The sequence below is a fragment of the Trichoderma virens genome, assembly GCF_000170995.1.
Source record: "Trichoderma virens Gv29-8 chromosome Unknown TRIVIscaffold_1, whole genome shotgun sequence".
NCBI classification, from domain to species: Eukaryota; Fungi; Ascomycota; class Sordariomycetes; order Hypocreales; family Hypocreaceae; genus Trichoderma; species Trichoderma virens.
Genome location: NW_014013748.1, coordinates 849,618 through 869,918, shown reverse-complemented (window position 1 = coordinate 869,918; position 20,301 = coordinate 849,618). Strand labels below are relative to the sequence as shown.

General features: G+C 51.2%; 9 protein-coding genes across 9 annotated transcripts; 6 read left to right on the top strand and 3 right to left on the bottom strand.

Moving 5' to 3' along the window:
- Positions 1-108: 108 nt before the first annotated feature.
- On the top strand, positions 109-1,904 carry TRIVIDRAFT_175768 (uncharacterized protein; the record flags this gene model as incomplete). Its single annotated transcript, XM_014105744.1, has 2 exons — positions 109-496; positions 554-1,904. 2 exons carry the CDS (start codon positions 135-137, stop codon positions 1,737-1,739), a joined length of 1,548 nt encoding a protein of 515 aa, XP_013961219.1.
- A 447-nt stretch (positions 1,905-2,351) lies between these two features.
- Positions 2,352-2,991, top strand: TRIVIDRAFT_33881 (uncharacterized protein; the record flags this gene model as incomplete). The annotated part of the gene is made up of 2 exons (XM_014105743.1): positions 2,352-2,520; positions 2,639-2,991. Coding segments are annotated over 2 exons (522 nt in total), but the record flags the coding sequence as incomplete, so codon positions are not given.
- Positions 2,992-3,576: 585 nt separating this feature from the next.
- On the top strand, positions 3,577-3,905 carry TRIVIDRAFT_33440 (uncharacterized protein; the record flags this gene model as incomplete). Its single annotated transcript, XM_014105742.1, has 2 exons — positions 3,577-3,648; positions 3,708-3,905. Coding segments are annotated over 2 exons (270 nt in total), but the record flags the coding sequence as incomplete, so codon positions are not given.
- Positions 3,906-4,111: 206 nt separating this feature from the next.
- Positions 4,112-4,569, top strand: TRIVIDRAFT_196883 (uncharacterized protein; the record flags this gene model as incomplete). The annotated part of the gene is made up of 2 exons (XM_014105741.1): positions 4,112-4,124; positions 4,193-4,569. The coding sequence occupies 2 exons, from the start codon at positions 4,112-4,114 to the stop codon at positions 4,567-4,569; spliced, it is 390 nt and encodes a 129-aa protein (XP_013961216.1).
- A 639-nt stretch (positions 4,570-5,208) lies between these two features.
- TRIVIDRAFT_62790 (uncharacterized protein) lies at positions 5,209-5,899 on the top strand (the record flags this gene model as incomplete). The annotated part of the gene is made up of 2 exons (XM_014105740.1): positions 5,209-5,660; positions 5,761-5,899. The coding sequence occupies 2 exons, from the start codon at positions 5,209-5,211 to the stop codon at positions 5,897-5,899; spliced, it is 591 nt and encodes a 196-aa protein (XP_013961215.1).
- An 852-nt stretch (positions 5,900-6,751) lies between these two features.
- On the top strand, positions 6,752-10,295 carry TRIVIDRAFT_34827 (cation transporting ATPase; the record flags this gene model as incomplete). Its single annotated transcript, XM_014105739.1, has 5 exons — positions 6,752-6,952; positions 7,023-7,222; positions 7,279-7,887; positions 7,940-8,171; positions 8,265-10,295. 5 exons carry the CDS (start codon positions 6,752-6,754, stop codon positions 10,293-10,295), a joined length of 3,273 nt encoding a protein of 1,090 aa, XP_013961214.1.
- Positions 10,296-11,297: 1,002 nt separating this feature from the next.
- Positions 11,298-11,969, bottom strand: TRIVIDRAFT_34869 (uncharacterized protein; the record flags this gene model as incomplete). Its single annotated transcript, XM_014105738.1, has 1 exon — positions 11,298-11,969. One exon carries the CDS (start codon positions 11,967-11,969, stop codon positions 11,298-11,300), a length of 672 nt encoding a protein of 223 aa, XP_013961213.1.
- A 3,571-nt stretch (positions 11,970-15,540) lies between these two features.
- TRIVIDRAFT_118660 (uncharacterized protein) lies at positions 15,541-16,131 on the bottom strand (the record flags this gene model as incomplete). Its single annotated transcript, XM_014105737.1, has 1 exon — positions 15,541-16,131. A coding segment is annotated over one exon (591 nt), but the record flags the coding sequence as incomplete, so codon positions are not given.
- A 1,365-nt stretch (positions 16,132-17,496) lies between these two features.
- TRIVIDRAFT_33550 (uncharacterized protein) lies at positions 17,497-18,961 on the bottom strand (the record flags this gene model as incomplete). The annotated part of the gene is made up of 3 exons (XM_014105736.1): positions 17,497-18,484; positions 18,521-18,626; positions 18,703-18,961. The coding sequence occupies 3 exons, from the start codon at positions 18,959-18,961 to the stop codon at positions 17,497-17,499; spliced, it is 1,353 nt and encodes a 450-aa protein (XP_013961211.1).
- Positions 18,962-20,301: the final 1,340 nt, after the last annotated feature.

Genomic DNA, 20,301 nt, shown 5'->3' with positions numbered 1-20,301 from the left:
AATGGTACGATGCCGAGCGATCTGCTTCAACACGACTCCTCACTTGGAGACTGAGGTGTATATTAGCCATAGCAGCTCTCGTCCTTTCTCAGCTTCATAACTAGTCTGCTAGCAAGGACTCAATAGTAATCGCCATGGATCTCTTCAACTCGCCCGCCTTTTCTGCCCGTGCAGAGGGGCTCATTAAGAAATTCCACGTCCCCGGCCTTGCCATCGCCCTCGTCCACAAGGATGTTACTGCCTCCAAGGCCTTTGGCATGGCTTCCTTTGAGCCCGCGAGGCCAATGACTACCGACACCCTTTTTGACATTGCTTCTGCATCAAAGTCTCTCACCGCGGCGTCGGTTGCACTGCTGGTTGCGGACGAAAAGCTGCCGGACGTCAAGTATGATGCCGAGATGGCCAAGCTGCTGCCGGGCGAGTTTGTCATGCCAGGCCAAGGCTATGAAGGCGTCACTATCGATGATATCCTGAGCCACAGAAGCGGATTGGCGCCGTGAGTCCGGCTCAATGCCTTTTTGCTTTGATGTGCTGCTAATATGAATCCCTACAGCAATGATAATTCGTATCTGGGCCCCAGGGCGAAGAATACAGACAGCCCGCAGTCAGTGACGCGAAACTTGAGGAATCTAGCCACTGCGGCTCCCATCAGATCCAAGTTTATGTACTGCAACATGATGTTCACGGTGGCGACGTATCTAGTAGAGCAAAAGACCGGCATCAGCTTCGCCGACTTTCTTGAGCAGCGCTTCTTCCAGCCTCTGGGCATGACTTCGAGCAACTTGCAGCCAGAGCGGGCGCGTGCCAAGGGGCTGGGAGACCGCATCAGTCCTGGGCACTGGTGGGATAGAAAGGCCAGGCAGTATTCGACGTTTGTCATTCCTGACGCCCCAGAGGCTCAAGGTGCAGGTTCAATCATTACCAGCGTTGATGATTACGTCAAGTATGTCCGGGCCATGATGAACAAGGAGGGCCCATTTACAGAGGACGTGTACAAGGGACTCATCAGGCCACGATCCATAATCACGCAGAACTACGACAAGCTGTCCCCCTTTACGTCTCCATTGCTGTATGCTGCTGGCTGGGAGGTGCATCACTACCGCGGCTACCTGGTCGTCGCTCACAACGGAGGCATAGCCGGCTCCTCCACCATCCACTTCTTCATACCTGATCTCAACTTTGGGGGCGCCATGTTTGGAAACTCTGACGACGCGGCCTTTGTCGCCGAGGTTCTCATGCAGGAACTCATCGACGAACTACTGGATTTACCCCAAGACCAACGGCTTAGCTGGGACAAGGTCCTATACGAGAAGAACACGGGCAAAAAGTACGACGAGTACGACACCAACCCCAACGAAGACGCCGAGACCGAGGCCGAGGAGGTCGAAGCAGAGCGACAGAAGCTGTGCCCAGGAATCAAGGAGTCAGAACCGCAGAAGATGCCGTTGAGCGCGTACACAGGCGAGTATTGGAACCCTGGATGGAAAGGCATCGTAGTTCAGGTCGAGCAGGGGCAGCTGTTTGTCGACTGCTCGGATCGATCGTATGTCTTTACGATGAAGCTGCAGCACGTGTGCGAGCAGACCAAGTATGTTGCGGTTATGAGGGAGGTTGTGGGGGGGATTGGGATGGCGATGAGGGTTGAGTTTCGGTTTGAGAATGATGTTGTGGCGAAAGTTGGGATTGCGTTTGAGGAGGAGCTGGATGATTACATTTGGTTTGACAGAGTTGCGGCCTGATGGCTTTTCTCTTGTCATCTTCTAGTGTAGCATTTAGTCTTGCTCTTCAATATAGAGAATTCGCAACTTTCAATGCCTTGAAGAATGTTTTGCCTATCACTTTAGTCTCACTTATTTCTCAGTTCAATCCACTTCACCTCTTAATAAAGCAATAGCTACGGGTTCACAATTTCGTCAGCCATGTCTGGCAGCCATCTGGTAGTTAATTTTACACCCAGCGACTAAGAAGAAGAGTTCCGAAGGTCGTTACAACGCATAATAAAGATCTTTTATGACCTAGTACGTACCATTACTTAAATAGATACACGTGGGGTGCTGATACATGTACTCACTCTTCAAGACTAATGTCTAAAGCCGGACAACAAAGTTCAAACGTAACGCAAAGACGTCGAACTATAGTTCAATGACTCAACCAAAGCAGAAAGGCTGATTGTTCGTCGAGCCTTAAAAGATGGCGACAATCCTCGAATCGAAAATGGATTGCGCATTCCTTCCAAGATCCAAAAAAAAAAAAAAAAAAAAAACAACGAAACAACGCAACACAAAAGTAAGGAGTCCTTGCATTCTGAAATTGCGATTCTGCCAGCACGAAGTCCGACCATCTCCGTCAAACTGTCATCGATTATGCGACCTTCTATACTGCGGCAAACTGCGCTGGCGGCTCGTTACACCAAGCCTGCATGTGCTTTCCAAAGCAACGCCATCAAGGCTTCGGCTTTCCATGCCTATACTCAGCGCTCTGCCATTCTGCCTCCAGGACCCCGTGAGAACCCCTCAGCTAGTTGATAAACGGATTTGAAATCTTGCTAACATGGCGTCCGTATAGAGAAAATTAAGGGCACAGGTACAGCGCGCTCTCACATGTCGAACCTATACGATAACTAACCACGAGGCTGTAGTTAACGACCCTGTCCCTACTCCTAACCCCAACGCCTCGCATGGCTCCTACCATTGGACCTTTGAGCGCCTCCTCGCCGTCGGTCTTATGCCTCTCTCTATTATGCCCTCCGCTGCTGGCTCCCTTAACCCTACCACCGACGCCATCCTGTGCTCCGCTATCCTCCTGCACTCTCACCTTGGCTTCCAGTCCGTTATCATCGACTATATCCCTAAAACTCGCTACTTAAGTCTGCGAAAGATCCTCTGGTGGGGCCTAAACCTGGCGACCGTCACTGTCGGCGTGGGATTATATAAGTTTGAGACTAACGATATTGGCGTTACTGAGGCTATTAAGAAGATCTGGAAGGCATAAGGATAGTACGTAGGGAGAAGAAATAGGGACGAGAAATTTGATATCTTGTGATTGTCTGCTGGGAGGGATTTGTTAGACCTGGAGAGAATTGTTAGGTCCCGAGGCAGGAGTTGTGGAGTGAGGGACTATTCACCGGTAGCAGCTTGGCCATCTCAGTATCACACTTGACATCTGGGAGAAACACTGAGTATATCGTTTGCCTGAGCTTTAGGTACCCTGAAGCAACTTGGGTGCGATCAAGACAAATTGCAAGCCAGCTGTCAGCCAGGGTGCTGGATACATAGGTAGCCATTCCCTAAAACAATGGCTACGGCTCGCAGTGTCGGTCCACAGGCTATCTGACAGCCATCTGGCAACTCAGGTCTGCAACTGGCTCACAGCTGGCTCACAAATCATCTCAACCGTATCCAAGTTGCTTCAAGGTACCTGAAGCTCAGGCAAACGATATACTGTTTCCATGGTATACCTGGGCCATCGGCAATCTTCTTCCTCTTGCTCGGCAAGCCATGTGACTTCTGCGCACAATATCAATTTCTCTATTCTCTCTCCCCCCCTTCTTCTTTTCTTCTTCTTTCTTCTCTAGAAGCCTTTCATGAGATTCGTCGTTACCATAAGTCCACCGAACTTTTGATCCACAAGCTCCCTTTCCAGCGTCTGGTGAGTATATGAAGCTATCACCACATCACCTTTACCTTGTTGCTGACATATTGCAACAGATTCGTGAAATTGTTCAAAATTTCAAGAGCAACCTCCGCTTCCAGTTCTCTGCCATCAGTGCTCTCCAGGAGTCCGTCGAGTCATTCCACGTCTCTCTCCTCGAGGACATCAACCTGTACGCCATCCACACCAAGCGTGTCACCATCCAAAGCAAGGACATCCAACTCGCCCGCCGCCTCCGTGGTAAGTATAACTAACTGCTCGCCCCTCACTCTCTCTTTCGCCCAGTTTTTCATTCTTCATTTTTTTTCCCAATCACCTTTTCTGCGTGTTTTCTCCCTCCGTTGTTTTCTTTTGCTCTCTTGCTCTTCTGCTCAACTTCTGTCTCTTGTTCTCTGTTCCGCTCGTCCCCATTTCCATACATCATTTAGCTAACATATTTGGTATTTAGATTACATTCAAAATGGATTCCAACCGTAAGTCTCACTACGCTTTCACCACGCTTCTGTTGTATTGTGCCAACGACTAACACTACCATTTATAGCAATTGATGAATTATACCTGCTGGTCTACTGGCAGCGAGAGAAGACCAAAGAGCTCCAAGCCCGAGTGAGCGCCCTGGAGGCGCAGCAGCAGCAGCAAGAACAGCAGATCCAGCAGCTCCAGCAGCAAATCGTGGAGCTGCAACAGCAGCAACAACAACAGCAGGAGGAGGATCAGGAGCAGCCGCAGCCGCAGCAGCCGCAGCAGCAAAATGCCGTCGTCGCCGCTGCCCCCGCCCCCATCAGCATCAGGCCATGCTACGATTGCAGCCGAAGAGGCCATCTAAGCAGGAACTGTCCCAGTCGAAGGGGACGCACCACGGTCCAGAATCTTTCTGGAAGAAGAATTATATACATTGATAGGAGACAATATTATTAATTTGGGCTCAATCGAGTGTGGCATTGCCATCAAAATAATAATAATAATAATAATAATATGAACCGGCTCCTCCTTAAAACTAGCTGTCTGTTGTCAATCACACTTGCCTCACCCTCTCTTCTCTCTCTTCCATTTCTCTTTCTTGTTTTGTTCGCCGCCCTCTCTTCCTAAGAAGCTGTAAACTTTATTGGTGAGACCCATCTTGCCCTTGTCTCATCGCGTTATTGACATCTTCCAACAACACTCTGCGAGGACGTTTAGCAGGCCAATATCCATAATAAGAATATCTCATCCGCCGCCTCATTGGTAAGCATAACTACTTGCCTCTGACTTCTCTCACCGTCGTCTCTCGACCTCTCACCCTGGCTTTTACCCTCTTGTCTTTTCTTGCTCTCGTGCCTTTTTACTTTCTGTCTCGTTCTCCTACTTTATTTACTCATTACACATTGAGCTGATGCGTATGACAATTAGACTATATGAAAATGTCTCAACGGGATTCTTCGAGCGTGCCTCCGGACAGTGAGTCTACGTGCTTCCACTACTCCGTCCATGCCCTGATGTTAAGGACTAACGTTACAATCGAAGACCAACGACAACGAGTTCAAATTTTGGAGGTGCAGGTTGCGCTACTCTGGCAGCATGTGGCTACGTTACAGCGACAACTGCGTCAACGACGACCTCAACAGCTACGACCTCAACGGCCACGACCCCAACAACCCCGAAATCAAGAACCACAGTATCAAGAACTCCAGTATGAAGAACCACTGTATCAACCACAGTCTCAACAGCCACTGCATCGGTCGCCGCCACAGCAGCAATCTCGAGATGTCGAAGTCGTTGATGCATCACCACCTCCTCCTCCACCTTCTTCTCCTCGTCCATCTTCAACGGGAGCACCAAACGGCTGCACCACCCACAGGTGCTACCACTGTGGTAGTCGGGGCCACAGTCGCAGCAATTGCCCTAATCGAAGAACAGACCGTTACCATCCTTATTATGGGAGCTTTAATCCTCGCCATCACCTGCCCCGACGGCAGCAAGACTGAAGCGATTGAAGACGCCGTCGATATCCTCATTAGTAAACAGCCTTGGTGTGTATACATTTCTCCAGCTCGAACCTCAATGCACCAGCACCTTCAATGTCATCGACGGACATGTCCATCACGCCTAAACCGAGGCAAACCACACCAGCAAAGGCAAAGCCGCGGAGAAGAGCCCCTCACTTCCACAACTCTTCCAGAAGTCCAACCAAAAACAGGCCCTTTCGCCACTTGTCGATTTTGCCCCCCCGGACGCCAAGATCCGCCCAAAGTCAATACGGAATAGTTAAAACGACTTGGCGAAATCCCCCCCCCCTAGGCAGACACGCCATTGGCCAGAGGTCGAATAGACTTGGACTAGACAACCTTAAAATACACACATGTGCTTGATAACCAGATCTTGGCTTTCGCTCGCCAAGATTCGATGGCAAAGGCGTTCCGCTGTCTCGTCGTTCTCTTGTCATATTTCTTGCGTGAGGTGGGATTTCTCGGGGTCTTATAAGCCCAGAGACTGGGGTACGCGCGGCGCCAAGGTGGGAAATGGAGCGTTTAAGGTCTTGGCTTGTCTTGGAGGCTGGATGATGTGATTGTCTCGTATGCAGATGGTGCTGAAGTGAAAATAGTTCCCGAGAGTTTACGTCGCGAATGTCTGAGACAGCCTCGTGCCGAACATGTATCACAAGCGTAATGTTGCATAACAACAGTAATCAGGCACCGCTACAGTCACTACATACAATATAAATCTATCCAAATGTGCCTTTCTCCCGCAAACAACTCCTCAACACCACGCAAACTATCCATTCAAGCCTCCGCGCTCATCGACCCGACGCCAAGGCGACTAGTAGCCGGTCTGACCCGCCTTGATAAAGCCATGACACGAAAGTTCACTCATGATGGCAATACTTGTTGCTCGTGGCAAGCCTCGCATCAGCCAAGATGTCTCCTCTCGACAAGTACTTATACCCAATGATTCCCCGCATATTTGACTTCCAACTTCCAGAAAACCAGATCTCTATTCAAAGTCGTTTGTTCAAACTACCTAGCCAGACTTTGTTGTAGTCAGAACCGCTGATTCAGCTGTCATCTATGTCCAGCCCTATCATTGCCATCTTCCACTTTATTGATAAGAGCCCCAGGCCCTGATGGCTGAGTTCCCCAAGCACCCATTCTTGCTCACCGTCGAGGAAACAGAACAGGCCCTCGGAACCCATGTCGATCGAGGTTTGCTCTCGGAGCAGGTCTCTGACCTGCAGTCGAGATATCCCAAGAATGAACTCGACGTGGGCGGTACTATACCATGGTATAGCATTCTCGCAAAGCAAATCCTCAATGCCATGATCATTGTAAGATGACAATCCATCTGCTAATTTTTTTTTTTTTTCCATTATGGCCCCTAACATTGCTGTATCCTAGGTCCTTGTCTTTGCCATGGCTCTTAGCTTTGGCATCCAAGACTATATTGAAGGAGGAGTCCTTGCTTGTGTCATCGTTCTCAACGTCACCATTGGCTTCTGGCAAGAGTACCGTGCAGAGAAACGCATGGACGCTCTCCGTGCTCTGTCGTCTCCCAGCGCCATGGTCCTTCGTGATGGCAATACTCAGGTCATCCCCAAGTAAGCCTCCCATCTTCAAACATAACAATTTTTGTCAATACTAATCAGGTGAATAGCTCCGAGGTCGTCCCTGGTGACATCGTCTTCCTCAAAATGGGCGACACCGTACCCGCAGACCTCCGCCTCTTCGAAGCCATGAACCTCGCCTGCGAAGAAGGCCAACTCACCGGCGAATCCATTCCCGTCGAGAAAATCACATCCAACTACATCACCGCCCATGGCTCCGATACGGCTGCCACCTCCGAAGCAGAGGTCGGCATCGGTGACCGCATCAACATGGCCTATGCCACAACTGTCGTGCAAAAAGGCCGCGGCAGAGGCATCGTCGTCGCCACGGGCATGGCCACCGAGGTGGGCAAAATTGCTGCCTCGACGGCCAAGAAGAGCCGCAAGGCTGGGCGGTCGATGAACTGGCGCAAGTATGGCAAGAAGCAACCTGTCGTTGGCTTGTCGAAGCGCATCTACGATTTTGTGGGCAAGTTTCTTGGCCTCACGGTGGGAACGCCACTGCAGCGCAAGTTGTCGGCCTTGGCCTATCTTCTGTTTGGCTGTGCCGTTATTCTCGCCATGATTGTGTTTGGTGTTAATCACTTTAACATGCGGCACGAGGTCATCATCTATGCGACCTCTCTTGGCATCGCCATCATTCCCGAGTCTCTTGTTGCGTAAGTCTTTGTCTCTCATCATTTTGTATCATCAAACTGACTCTACTTATAGTGTCCTAACAATCACCATGGTCGTCGCCGTAACTGTCATGCGCAAGGCCAACGTCGTCGTCCGTGATCTCTCCGCCCTCGAGGCTCTCGGCGGCGTCACCAACATCTGCTCCGATAAAACCGGAACGCTGACTGAAGGTGCCATGATTGTGCGCCAAGCATGGATCCCCTCTTCCCACGTCTACACCGTCCACGATTCTCAAAATCCCAACGATCCCACAAAGGGACGTGTCGTCTACTCGCAGAGCAAAGACGAGACTCCACAAGAGCCCGTGGAAGAGAAGAAGCGCGACTATGATAAGGAGCGCAGTGCCGCCGTGCTCAAGTTCGATGTGCCGGATGAGAAACTGAATATCTCGTCGCCGAAGCAGCCGCAGAGCCCGGAGCCGGAGACGAAAATGACGGACGAACTACGTGCTTTCCTGCTCTCTTCTGCGCTCTGCAACCTCGCCACTGTGAGATTCGACCAAGAGGAAGAAAAGTGGCAGACCACCGGCGAACCAACAGAGATTGCACTTCAGGTCTTTGCGCACCGCTTTAATTACGGTAAGAAGAATCTCGAAGGGCAGGGATGGCAGCAAGTCGCCGAGTTCCCCTTTGACAGTTCCATCAAGCGCATGTCAGTCATCTACAACGCCCCCGAGGATGAAAATGGCTTGATTGCCGGCTCTGAGAATAGCATCGTCTTTACGAAGGGTGCTGTGGAGCGCATTCTTGACATGTGTGCTTTCGCCGGCATTGGAGAAGCTCAGCAGCCCATGACAGATGAATTAAAGGAATCTGTTCTCGGGCAGATGAATGCTCTTGCATCACAAGGCCAGCGAGTCCTTGCCGTGGCGTATCGCCCGTGGGAAGGAAGATTTACATCCAAACAATCAAGCTCTGCCGAGGAAGACGAACAACTGCGCTCAACAGCCGAGCAAAACCTCGTGCTTCTCGGCCTCGCCGGCATCTACGATCCTCCCCGTAGGGAGACTAAAGCTTCTATATCGGAGTGTTCACAGGCCGGTATCAAGGTCCACATGCTTACAGGCGACCACCCGGAGACGGCCAAGGCCATTGCCAAAGAAGTCGGCATCATCCCCAGAAACCTCAATATCCTACCTGAAAGCGTCGCCACGTCGGTCGTGGTGAAAGCCACGGAGTTTGATAAGATGACAGATGCCGAGATTGATGCGCTGGAGGAGCTCCCGCTAGTCATTGCCCGCTGTGCTCCGGATACCAAGACCCGCATGATTGAGGCACTTCGTCGGCGTGGGGCCTTCATGGCCATGACTGGCGACGGCGTCAACGATGCTCCATCCCTTTCTCGCGCAGATGTCGGCATCGCCATGGGCTCTGGCTCCGACGTGGCCAAGTCCGCGGCCAAGATTGTGCTAACCGACGACAAGTTCAACTCCATCGTGGCCGCCATCCGCGAGGGCCGTCGCATGTTTGACAATATCCAGAAATTCGTGCTGCACTTGCTCACGTCCAATGTCGGCGAAGTGATTCTCCTCGTCGCGGGCCTCGGCTTCGTCGACGAGATGGGCTTCTCCGTCTTCCCCGTTTCCCCCTTGCAAATCATCTGGATCAACATGGCCACGTCGTCGTTCCCGGCGTTTGGACTTGGTCGCGAAGCCGCGGCCCAGGAGGTGATGCGCAAGCTGCCCCAGGACAAGAAGCGAGGCGTCTTCACCAACCAGATCATCGTCGACATGATTGTCTACGGCATCCTGATGGGGGCGTGCACGCTCTGCACGTTCTGCATCATCATCTACGGGGCCAACGACGGAAACCTCGGTTACGACTGCAATACCAAGTTTTCCGACGCTTGCATCCCCGTGTTCCGGGCTCGAGCGGCGACGTTTGCGCTCCTGACGTGGCTCATCCTCATTTCCGCATGGGAGTTCAAGAGTCTCCGCCGGTCCATGTTCCGGCTCAACCCCAACGACGACAGCTTCTTCCCCTTTTTCAGGGACATTTACAGCAACCGGTTTCTGTTTTGGTCCGTCATCATCGGCAGCCTGTCCGTCTTCCCCGTCGTCTACATTCCCTTCCTCAATACCCGCTTCTTTAAGCACATTGGCATCTCCTGGGAGTGGGCGCTCTCCGTGGGATTCACCTTGGTGTTCGTTACAGGCATCGAGCTGTGGAAACTCGTCAAGCGGCGCTTCCGGCTTCTGGAAGACGGTGCCGTGCAGAGGGGCCACTGGGGCCAAGGGGGTCCGGAAGACGACGGACCAAGATTCAAGAAGACGTTTTCCGTATCGAGCTTCAAGACATGGGTGTCGTTTTCGAGAAGAGAGACAGGGGATAGTGTCATGATGCGAGCGCATACTCAGACTCGTGTAGCGGATGTACCTGTACAGGTATGAGGGATATGCGCAACACCGCCATTTTCCTATCAAGTTTTGTGTTTAGTAATGGGCCGATTGTCATGTGGCATGTTATGTATATATAGATTTCGGTATGACAAAAGTAGTAGCAGTAGTCGATAGAAGAAGAAGGTCGAGAGAATACCAGATATTAGCAAACGACAGCAACTGTATAGTGGTTCGATATGTCTGTTCACTTATCCATGGCTAATTTACTTAGCAGCATAAAAAAACGAGTCATTTGGATGAAGCATCCGAGCATCAGAGCATGCGAGATATGGAAGGATTCGTCCGAGCATCCGAAGAGGGATTTATTTTACGTGCTGTAGCTTTAAGGGGTTGAAGATGCAAAATATACCCAGCACCGGCAAGGCAGGATATAGATACGAAGCGATCGTTTCCCTTGGCAGAATGATGACCATTGTCCAAGCTTGGATTCGTTTGTGACAGATAGGTAAACTTGGCACTCCGTACCTACAGGTTGAATACTGTACTCCGTAGTCAGCTGAGTAACATGCAACGCACAGCCCGTTTACCCCAAGCTTATCATGTTTCGGCCATTTACCAGTTATCCTGAGCAAAAGGGCACGTGTGGTCTAGATCCGGCAGCCTTGCGAGATAAAAAAGGCGGTAATTTATTTGAGTGGGACGATCCCTGGTCAGGTGTGGGCAGAGACGCGGGGGTCGTCGAACAGTTGGGAATAATCACACGCAGCGATTGGTTAGCCAGAACCGGAAAGGACGGGTGATCTCTCTTTGGTGCTGGCTGTAGGCGAGACGGGGCAAAAAGACTCCATTTGCATCAACACCACCCCTGAACTGAACTGAACCTATCATGACCGCAATCTGTGAATGCTATGCCAAAGTAACAAACAATGTACCCAACCATCGACTCCTGTCACCCACACACACCCAGATCCAAAATCTCATGCTGCATCCTTATCCATATCCAGAACAGTACAAAAAAGGAATGTACAAAAAGAATATCCCAAAAGAGTCGCCTTAGTCAGTCAAGTTGTAAATCTTCTGAATGTCTCCAAGCATCTTCTTCATGTCGACGTTCAAGTCGGTAATGCGGCCATCCTCGAAGCCAAAGACCCAGCCGTGAACAATGGGATATCGGTTCTCCTCAAACGAGTACTGCACGTCAGCCGTCTTGATGACGTTGCGGCACTGCTCCATGACGTTGAGCTCGACCAGGCGGTCGTATCGCTTCTTCTCATCCTCAATGGCATCCAGCTCCTTCTCGTAGAGCCTGTAGACGTCGCGGATGTTTCGCAGCCAGGGGTTGAGCAGGCCCATGTCCTTGGGGGTCATGGCGGCCTTGACACCTCCGCAGCCGTAGTGGCCGCAGACGACAATGTGCTTGACCTTGAGATGGCGCACAGCGTAGTTGATGACACTCATGACGTTGAGGTCGGTGCTGATGACCAGGTTGGCAATGTTTCGGTGGACAAAGGCCTCACCAGCCTGGAGACCAGTGATTGCCTCGGCGGGAATACGAGAGTCACTGCATCCAATCCAGAGATACTCGGGGGACTGGCCAGCAGCGAGATGCTTGAAGAAGTCGGGGTCCTGCTTGAGCCTCTCATCGGCCCACTTCTTGTTGTTCTCAAAGAGACGCTGGTGGTTCTCGCGCAGGTAGCGCTCAACGTCGTGGTCGTTCTCAGACATGCCAGGCAGACGAGCAGGAATCTTTGCGTTTGGGTTTGCACCAGAGCCAGAGCCAGAGCCAGAGCCAGCGTTGGAAGATGATGAGCAGTGTCGGTTCCCTCCGGTGGCAGGGCGGCGAGCCGGCTTAAAGCTCATGGAGGGCCGGGAGCCAGGCATGGGACGGGAAGCGGCCAAGCGCAAGGGCTGGCCTCCAACTCGCGACGGAATCATGTCGTCGTCGTTCGAAAGGGGTCTGGGGGCTGAGGAAGATGGCGAGACGAGAGCAGGGGATTGGGGGCCTGCTCGGAAGGGGTCGGATGATTCCGCGGGCTTGGGAAGACGCCTTGATTCGTGCTTGTACCAGTACCAGCGCTTGCCGGATCTGTAGGAAGCTATTCAAGTACACTATAGCTATAGCTGTAGGCGAACTTTGGCAGTGCCAGGGGGGGCTGGGGCCGTGGCTGTTGAGGTGTTTCTTTCTTGTTTTGCGTTGCGGTGCGCGGGACCGGGGCGGATGGTGACAGTCGGGCTGCAGGGAATCTGTCAGATTTGATGCAAGTGCATCTAGCAGAGGGTTGACAGAGTCAGCGATCGCCTTGGTGCGAGACGAGAAAAGGTGGAGGGGACGCTTTGGGGTTTTGGGCAGTGCTCGGTGCTTTATCTGATAGCCGATCCCGCTGGCGATTGGGGGCCACAGCGAGCTTCCCGGCGCTGTGGGAGGGGGATCCAGCGGGTGGTTTTAGGCTCTGGTTCAGGCCGTTGGGGGGAGGCCCTTATCGCAGATTCGGCTATCACAATCACAGATCCGCGAATAAGCGGCATTGAGATCTGGGCCGGTTTCGGTCAGAGACGCAGATCGCATGGGGACGGGCTGCCGATTGCAGGCTAGAGATTCGATGGCTGGGAGTTTCTAGTGCTTTGAGGCTGCGAATAAGAGTTGCAGTAGTCATTGCGATTGCTAACGGCCGGGTTCCATGCAAATTTGTTGAATGCGCTAGACTCCATTTACCGCATCGTCAACTCAACCTTACTTAGTACGTGGTTGATACAAAATCTGCATGCACAAAACAAGAAAAGACACTGGACAACCCACGTCATCGCCTAGTGCTGAGCACAACCCCCAATGTTGCACGCGCCAACGGCGGGCTTTAAATTGACAACCTAACCTGCATGTACTGCCGAGATAGAACCTCGGGGCAATAACAGCAGCTTGATGGGTGCGCTCAAGAGAACAAATATTGAGGATAGCATTGAGGATAGCGCTCGGCTGCACAGCAGTTGATACGCAGGGAGCGCGACAGATAAAGGGAGTGGCTACTCCGTACATGTATCTAGCATTATGTGTCCCAACGTATTGAAGTTGGGTAGATGGAATATAACGTAAGGGGGGCTGCAGAGTAAAACTACTCCTCACCAACCAATCATCATCTTCACCTAGGTAGTTCAATGGAAGAACCACCACATGGAGACGATAGAGGCACTCGAGCCCCGAGAGCTGGACCTGGAGCTAGAGCAGCTCCAACCATAGCAACAACAGTAGCAACAGCAACAACAAACATGGCAGGCGGTGCCATCGCATCGTCCCGATCCAGCCTCCATCACCGAACACCGACACCTCCATGGCGCTCATCCCTGCCCCCCTAGCGCCGGCCGTCGAACTTGTCCTCCGCCGAGGCTAGGAGCTGCTACAACTGTGGCCGAGACGGCCACATAAAATAACTGCCCTAATAGAAAGAGGGATAGGCGCCGGTTCGGGAGAATTACGCACACTGACAAGAGACTGCGCGTTCTCAGCAGTACTGAGCCACTGCCTATTGATGTTGCTGTGTGGAAACTTGAGGCTCCATCGTACTATGAGGACTGGAGTTAACCTAAAGGAATCGGGCAATCTGTAACAAACATGGTGACCTGAAAACTAATTGGAGCGAGGCACACGAGTTGAGATAGTGGCAGATGCTGGAAGAAAGGAAAGTAGCAAAAGGAGGACAGAGGCATCACAGAATAAGGCAAAGGGCGAAGCGGGTTGGATGTCCTTGCTCTGTATGGTGACACACTTGGCTCACAGGTTGGAATACGCGAATATATTCCAGCCGTCAGTAACGCAATGCGGGCGATATGACAATGGGTTCACATACTTACATATGATAAGATTTCTTGAGAGAGAGAGAGGGCAAAAAAAGAAGAGGGAAAAGAGAAGAGAAGAGAGGGAAATTGATATGATGGGCAGGCATCACGTGTGTAGTGCATAGAGGGTGATGCAAATGTGATTTAAAGCTGCCAGCTCCCGTCCCGTTTTCTTGCAGATATGACACCGCTCTTCTTCTGCGGTGGAGGAGAACGAACGGAGGAGGTGGCAGTGATAGGCGCAAGGGCCGTGGCGGTGTCGGTGCTGGTGGATGCGGCGGCTCTTGACAAGTCTAAAGCCAAGAATAAGAGTGATATTACCATCGATGTTGCTCACGGCAACGTAGATTTTGAAGCTGCTTGCCTAGGTAGCAAAGACAGCAGCAGATAGGTACTAGAGAGATATATAGGTACCTAGATAGTAGCAGATAGTATCGATAGTAGTAGATACTCGAGGGACTATATATAGGTAGGTATCTACCTATATATAGGTACCTAGGTATTTAAACAATGCTAAGTGAACGGCTACCTCAATACCAATAAATAAGGCCACTCAGATGAGCCTGATAGTTTGACGAACTGCTGATACCTCGTTACTCTTTGGACCTGGAATAACAAATCCCATGCCGACTCGTCGGAAGCAGCCCTCTTTATCATGACTCGGTACTAAGAGCAAGACACCGTACGGCATCTAATCAGTTCGTTAGCGGTTTCCATATGAGTGCCGAAAATTCTATATGCTCGTACATCATTTCTACTAATCATTCCTTCGTTATCGAAGACGTGCCAACTATATCAAGCAAATCAACTTAACTTTCCGTTATTAATGTAATATATGATGTAAGACTTACGAGCTGTAGTTTCTCCATCGTTTGAGAAAAAGGATATGCACCTTTGGAAAGTGCTCTCTATCAAATGCGGCTACACCGATGGTTCGAGCTTTTTTGGATAAGCTGTGAATCCAGTGCAACGAGTTTTTCCTGTCCATCTTGAGTGTAGAGAATAGATCGCGAAATACTTGCTCGCTCTTACGGGTTGATTTTCTAGATTTGGCGATGAAAGTTCTAGATTGTGCCACAAAGCCATCGACTTTCAGGATGCCAAATGATTCGATGACGGCTTGCGTGTGGTGTATTTGCTGCCACTTGGTACCACTTGTTGCCCAAAATGCCTTCCACCCCCCCTTTGAAGCCCAAGACCAATGAGGCATATCCCCTAGGTCTTCTGACGTTCGTGCTCTTTTCGTCATTGACCAGAGAAGTTGTTCTGGAATTCTTGATTCAAAGATACCCAGGCTATATCTGTCACCTGTCACCTCGACGTTTGCCCGAGCCAATCCTTCCAAGGCTGCTAGCCGGTCCTCCTTATGAGTAAGCTGGCGTCTAGACATTTGCTCCAGTACACCTTCCCATGTATCGTTGTATTGCTGCATATCATATGGGTACCTTTCACCTGTCTCCAACATCTTGCACTTCCATGAAATGCCGGATGGCATATAATGCAGAACTCTTCGCGCCAAATACCACTCCTGAAGGACCCATCCTCTCTTAACCAATGGTCCCCACGCAGGTGATTCGTTGCCATAGATACGCATAGAGAGCTTCATAGAGCCAGCTTCCTGGCCTTCCGCTGAATAATATGGAACTTCTACAACAGTTGGGCATCGACGCTTGTTCGAAAAGCAACCTTGTTTTGGATTTGTAGCTCCCGAAGCTGCAATCACCAGGTGTGCGTTCTGGTAAACTCCTGCCATCTTGGCAGATTCCTTCATCCAATCACGTTTGTCCCCTTGTATGATGCAAAGGCTGTCAATCCAGAGATAACGAATACCAAGCTCACGTGTAATAGTGACGGCATCTTGAAAGGTTTTTGGCAAATTGCTGAATTGAATGCCGCTCAGGTGATCGTTGATATTATCTTTCGTTGTGATCATAGTCTGGGTACCTTCTGGACCCCAACAGTAGCTGAGTGCGCAGAAATCTCCTCGCTGGCCGTTGGTTTCTAAGAGAGAAACAGACTCATGATTCGTTGTTCCAACATCCAATACTCGAGTTGGAAGCTTTGGGCCTACAACTTCGTCTAGATACGATTTAGACAGAGCTCTTCGACATAAATCGTGGTTTTGAGAGCATGTCTGAAACCAAGATCTGATGAATGTGAACGCCTCTGGACAGTTATCACTTGGTAAGGGTGGCTTAGTGCAAATTCTTCCAGAAATGGCAGCAGGCGATCCTAGGTGCACTGTTAACACTGGTGTTGACATGCATCACTCTAGTGAGAAAACATATAGGGTGGAAGGTAGTTACCGTGATCGCTCCATATTGCTATTTCGATGAGATCCTTTCCACCGCCCCAAAGTCTCAAACAACTAAGTGTGGTACTACATATAATATCATCAAATGAGCTGTATAATAGCTTTGAAAGCTTCTCTGGTATTTTCTCAAGACAGTTTGTACACACTTGACGGTCGTCGAAAAGGTCATCGTATATCATTTTACAAAGGCGGCAGTTTCGTGAATCTGCCCGCAGCCTGTCGACATCCCAGAAAGAATCTAGTCCAGGCCATCGTTCGAGTCTTTGAGAGATGGCCCAGGCAAAACTGTGACAGTCACGACATAGGTCCATCTAGACGTAGGTTAGATCGCATTCCAATCAATTTTTGAGAATGAAATTAAGATTGAATCAAGCTTACCGTGGACTAAGTCAGGATATATAACCACCTCAAGGTTATATCCTAAGGCATATTCCGTACCCCAAGGCATATTCTCGCTACGGTTGCTGCCTGATTTACCCCTGGACCGCGTCTTGGGCTGCGGCCTTACCTATTTGGTAGGCCAACATACATATTTAGTAGAGCCAGCCCGACTGCACAAGCGAGCCTTCTGAGACGAAATTCTCACACTGTGCTAACTTCTTGCCGGCTATGTACCTGTAGCCTAGGGGGCAGGAAAATACGTTTAAGCTGGGGATATGCGGGTTGGACACATCAACGTGGCTGTACAAGATGCAGACATGGTCAAATTGGGGCGGCTATCAAAATGTCGCAGCGAAGAGAAACAAACAGCCAAGTTGACAGAATGAGAGCAACCAGTACCGCGTATTTATTGCGGCAAGCGTGATGGCTGCCTGCGCAGCCAAATAGATGCGTATAATTGATACAAATCGTACGGGTCAAACCAGCGGCTACTTGATGAACTAGACATACGAATTAATACCAGAGGGATGACAACCCCCAAAAGGCTAATGAGATGAGACAGGAATAAGATCGAGCTTAGCATATATTGCTGCTAAGTTTTTTTTTTTCTACTATTGCCACGCTCTTCCAGCATGTTCTCTACGTCTAATGTATGTACCCGCAAGTAACAAACCACATATATCTGTAAATCCCCTGTTGTAGCGTTTAAACAATGGTTTCACTCGGCTATTACACATTTCGCCTCCATCCGCCTTCTGCCTCGAAAAGCTTACCCACTTCCTTCGCCACCTTGAGAAGATGGCGGTCGCGATATCTCGGCGCCACAAGCGAAACACCTATCGGCATGCCAGTATGTCCCTGAAAGCCCGGAATGTTTATTACCGGGGTATGGAGCGCAGACCAGCATGAGCAAAACGCAGAGTCGCCCGTCCACTCGACCCCCTCCGGGGCTTCGTCGACCACGCTGGGGGTAAGAATAGCAGTGTATCTGCCGGCAATCTCGTCAATCTTGGGTCGCAAGGCAGCAATGCCGTCAAGGGCTTTCAGCTGCTCACGGTGGTCATAGCCAGCCTTTCGCTCGACGTAACCAACCAACTGCGGAGAGAGTTGGTCCTTGGCAGTGCGGTGCTCGGGGAGGAAGAAAGTCTCTCCTTCAGTCTGCAGGACGACATTGTGCCAGCGAGGCAGGTCGTCGAACTCAGTTGGCAGATCAACCTCCTCTACCTCTGCGCCATGAGCACGAAGGATGTCGACAGCGCGGGCAATCGCATTGCGAGTACCTTCTCCTGCGACTGGCCAGACAACCGTCTTGCATAGGGCAAAGCGCGCGCCTTTGATGCTCTGAAAGCCACTAGGCTCGTCATCACGCAGCGCGAATGCATCAGCGACGAGGTCTAGGTCGTCAACGCCGCGGGCGAAAATGCCAATGGTGTCCAGCATCAGCGAGGAAATCTTCAGACCCTCCCGGGAAACGGCATTCCAGGTGGGCTTGATGGAATAAACGCCATTGAAAGAGCCAGGGCGGATGGTGGACCCGCCAGTCTGGGTGCCGAGCGCGACCGGGGCCTGCAGATCTCCAACGGCGGCTCCGGAGCCGGAGGAGGAGCCGCCCGGGGTGCGGGACGGGTTGTGCGGGTTGCGTGTCGAGGACGGCCCGGTATAAGAGGCTGCGAACTCGGCCGTCGTTGTTTTGCCTGGGCACAACATGTCAGCGATACTGAGTTAAAAGGAAGAGAGTGGATAGACTGCAAACTAACCAAGAAACAATACACCAGCATGGCGGAGGAGGATAATGGAAGCTGCATCGAGCTTCGGAAAGTCGTCCTTGTAGATTGGCGAGTTGTGAGCCGTCGGCATATCTAGACGCGCGCTGCTATTAGCTCTGCTGATACACATCTCCACAGTCAAGGCGCAAAGCAAAATGGCACGGCATACCCTTTGTGTAAATGACATCCTTGACGGCAATGGGCATTCCATGGAGAGGACCTCTGTCTTTCATCGGCACCTTGTCTAGAGCTCTCGCTTGTTGAAGGACATAGTCCTTATCGAGATACGCCCACGCTCCGACGTCGGTATCACGCACATCTATGCGCCGCAGCAATGAGCGTGCATAGCCCTCAATCGTCAGTTCGCCAGCGCGAATTCTGGCGAGGGCCTGGGACGCCGTAAGCAGGTATGCGTCGTCGCTGCCCATATTGCCTCGCAAAGCCTTTCTGATCCTCCTAGGAAGAAGTGAAAGTAGACAATCCAGTTTAACTGTTTGTAAGCGCACTGAGGCGTGTTCTCTAACAAAAGTGTCCACCTGGGCAGACCATTTGGTCAGCTAATAATACTGCCTACCAATCGGCAAAACAAGGATGCCTGTCAGCCGTACCTTAACAAGCGTCTGCCGCACCCTGATTGTGTCTTGACAGCGGCTATTATTGGCTGGTCCAAACTGGTTTCGCCTGATGAGGCAATCTCAGAAAACAGCCAGGAAGGACGAGCCAAAGTCTTGTCAGAGATGGAACAAGATTCACATGGATCAAATCCAAATAAAATAAAAAAACAAGCGAGCCCTTGTTCTGTTGTAAGCAGGCCGAAAAGACTCGTCTTAGTATGATCCACACAACCTAGAGCATGGAGTGAGCACACGACTGTGCAGGACTAAAAAGAGGGATTTGGACCCGGGATGGATCAAGCTCTGTTTTTACAAACAGTGGGCTGGGCTGACTTACCAAAATACCGGACAAAATCTTGGCACTATCCTCTCTCTTTCACAAGATGATCCCATCGAAAGGTGAAGAGCAAGACAGCCACGGCCATCCGGGGGCATCTTCTATATATAGGGGCCGGAGGTCAAGGATATCTGTATTGGCGTGTAGGGCCATTAGGCAAATTTAGGACGCCATCGAAGCTGGACAAGGAAACAAAACAAACTCTGTGTAACCCAGCATGGGCACCTCGGATCCGACCCGCCACGCAACAGCCGCGAAAACCAAAAAAGCAATTCTCAAGGCCCCTTTGGTTGCGGGCTTTGATGCTCTGGTCCAGGTTTCAGTCCGTCTCTCTGTGTGACAGGGCCGAACCCGGCCCCTCTTTATTTACTATGGACGATTCCATCTGCCCATGCCATTACCCACCCACTCGGCGAGGGCCTGCAACTTCTGCCAGCCCTGCCGCTCGTGACGCAGCCATCCAAGGGCTCGTCCACGGCCAAGCGGGCAAGCAGAGGCGAGGCGAGGGGGCAGCCTTCCTGCACCTAGCAGCACACCGGAGCCGGTGAAGCAGCTGAGAGGTCTCAGTCGAAGCTGTGCCTGCCGGGCTGAAGAGCGGCCGCTTTGAGACACGGTACAGCACGGTGTCACAGTCAGCAGGTGTCTGCACTCGCATGCTTGTAAGCATAGTATTGGGCTGCATGGCGTACTAGTGTGCAGCCGGTCAAGCAGGCAGGCAGGGGAGAGGAAAAGGCACATCTTGCGAAAAGGCCCAGTTGGTTGTCATTGGGCTGCAATCCTGGCCTCCGATAGAGCTCCAAACCAAATTGGTGGGGGA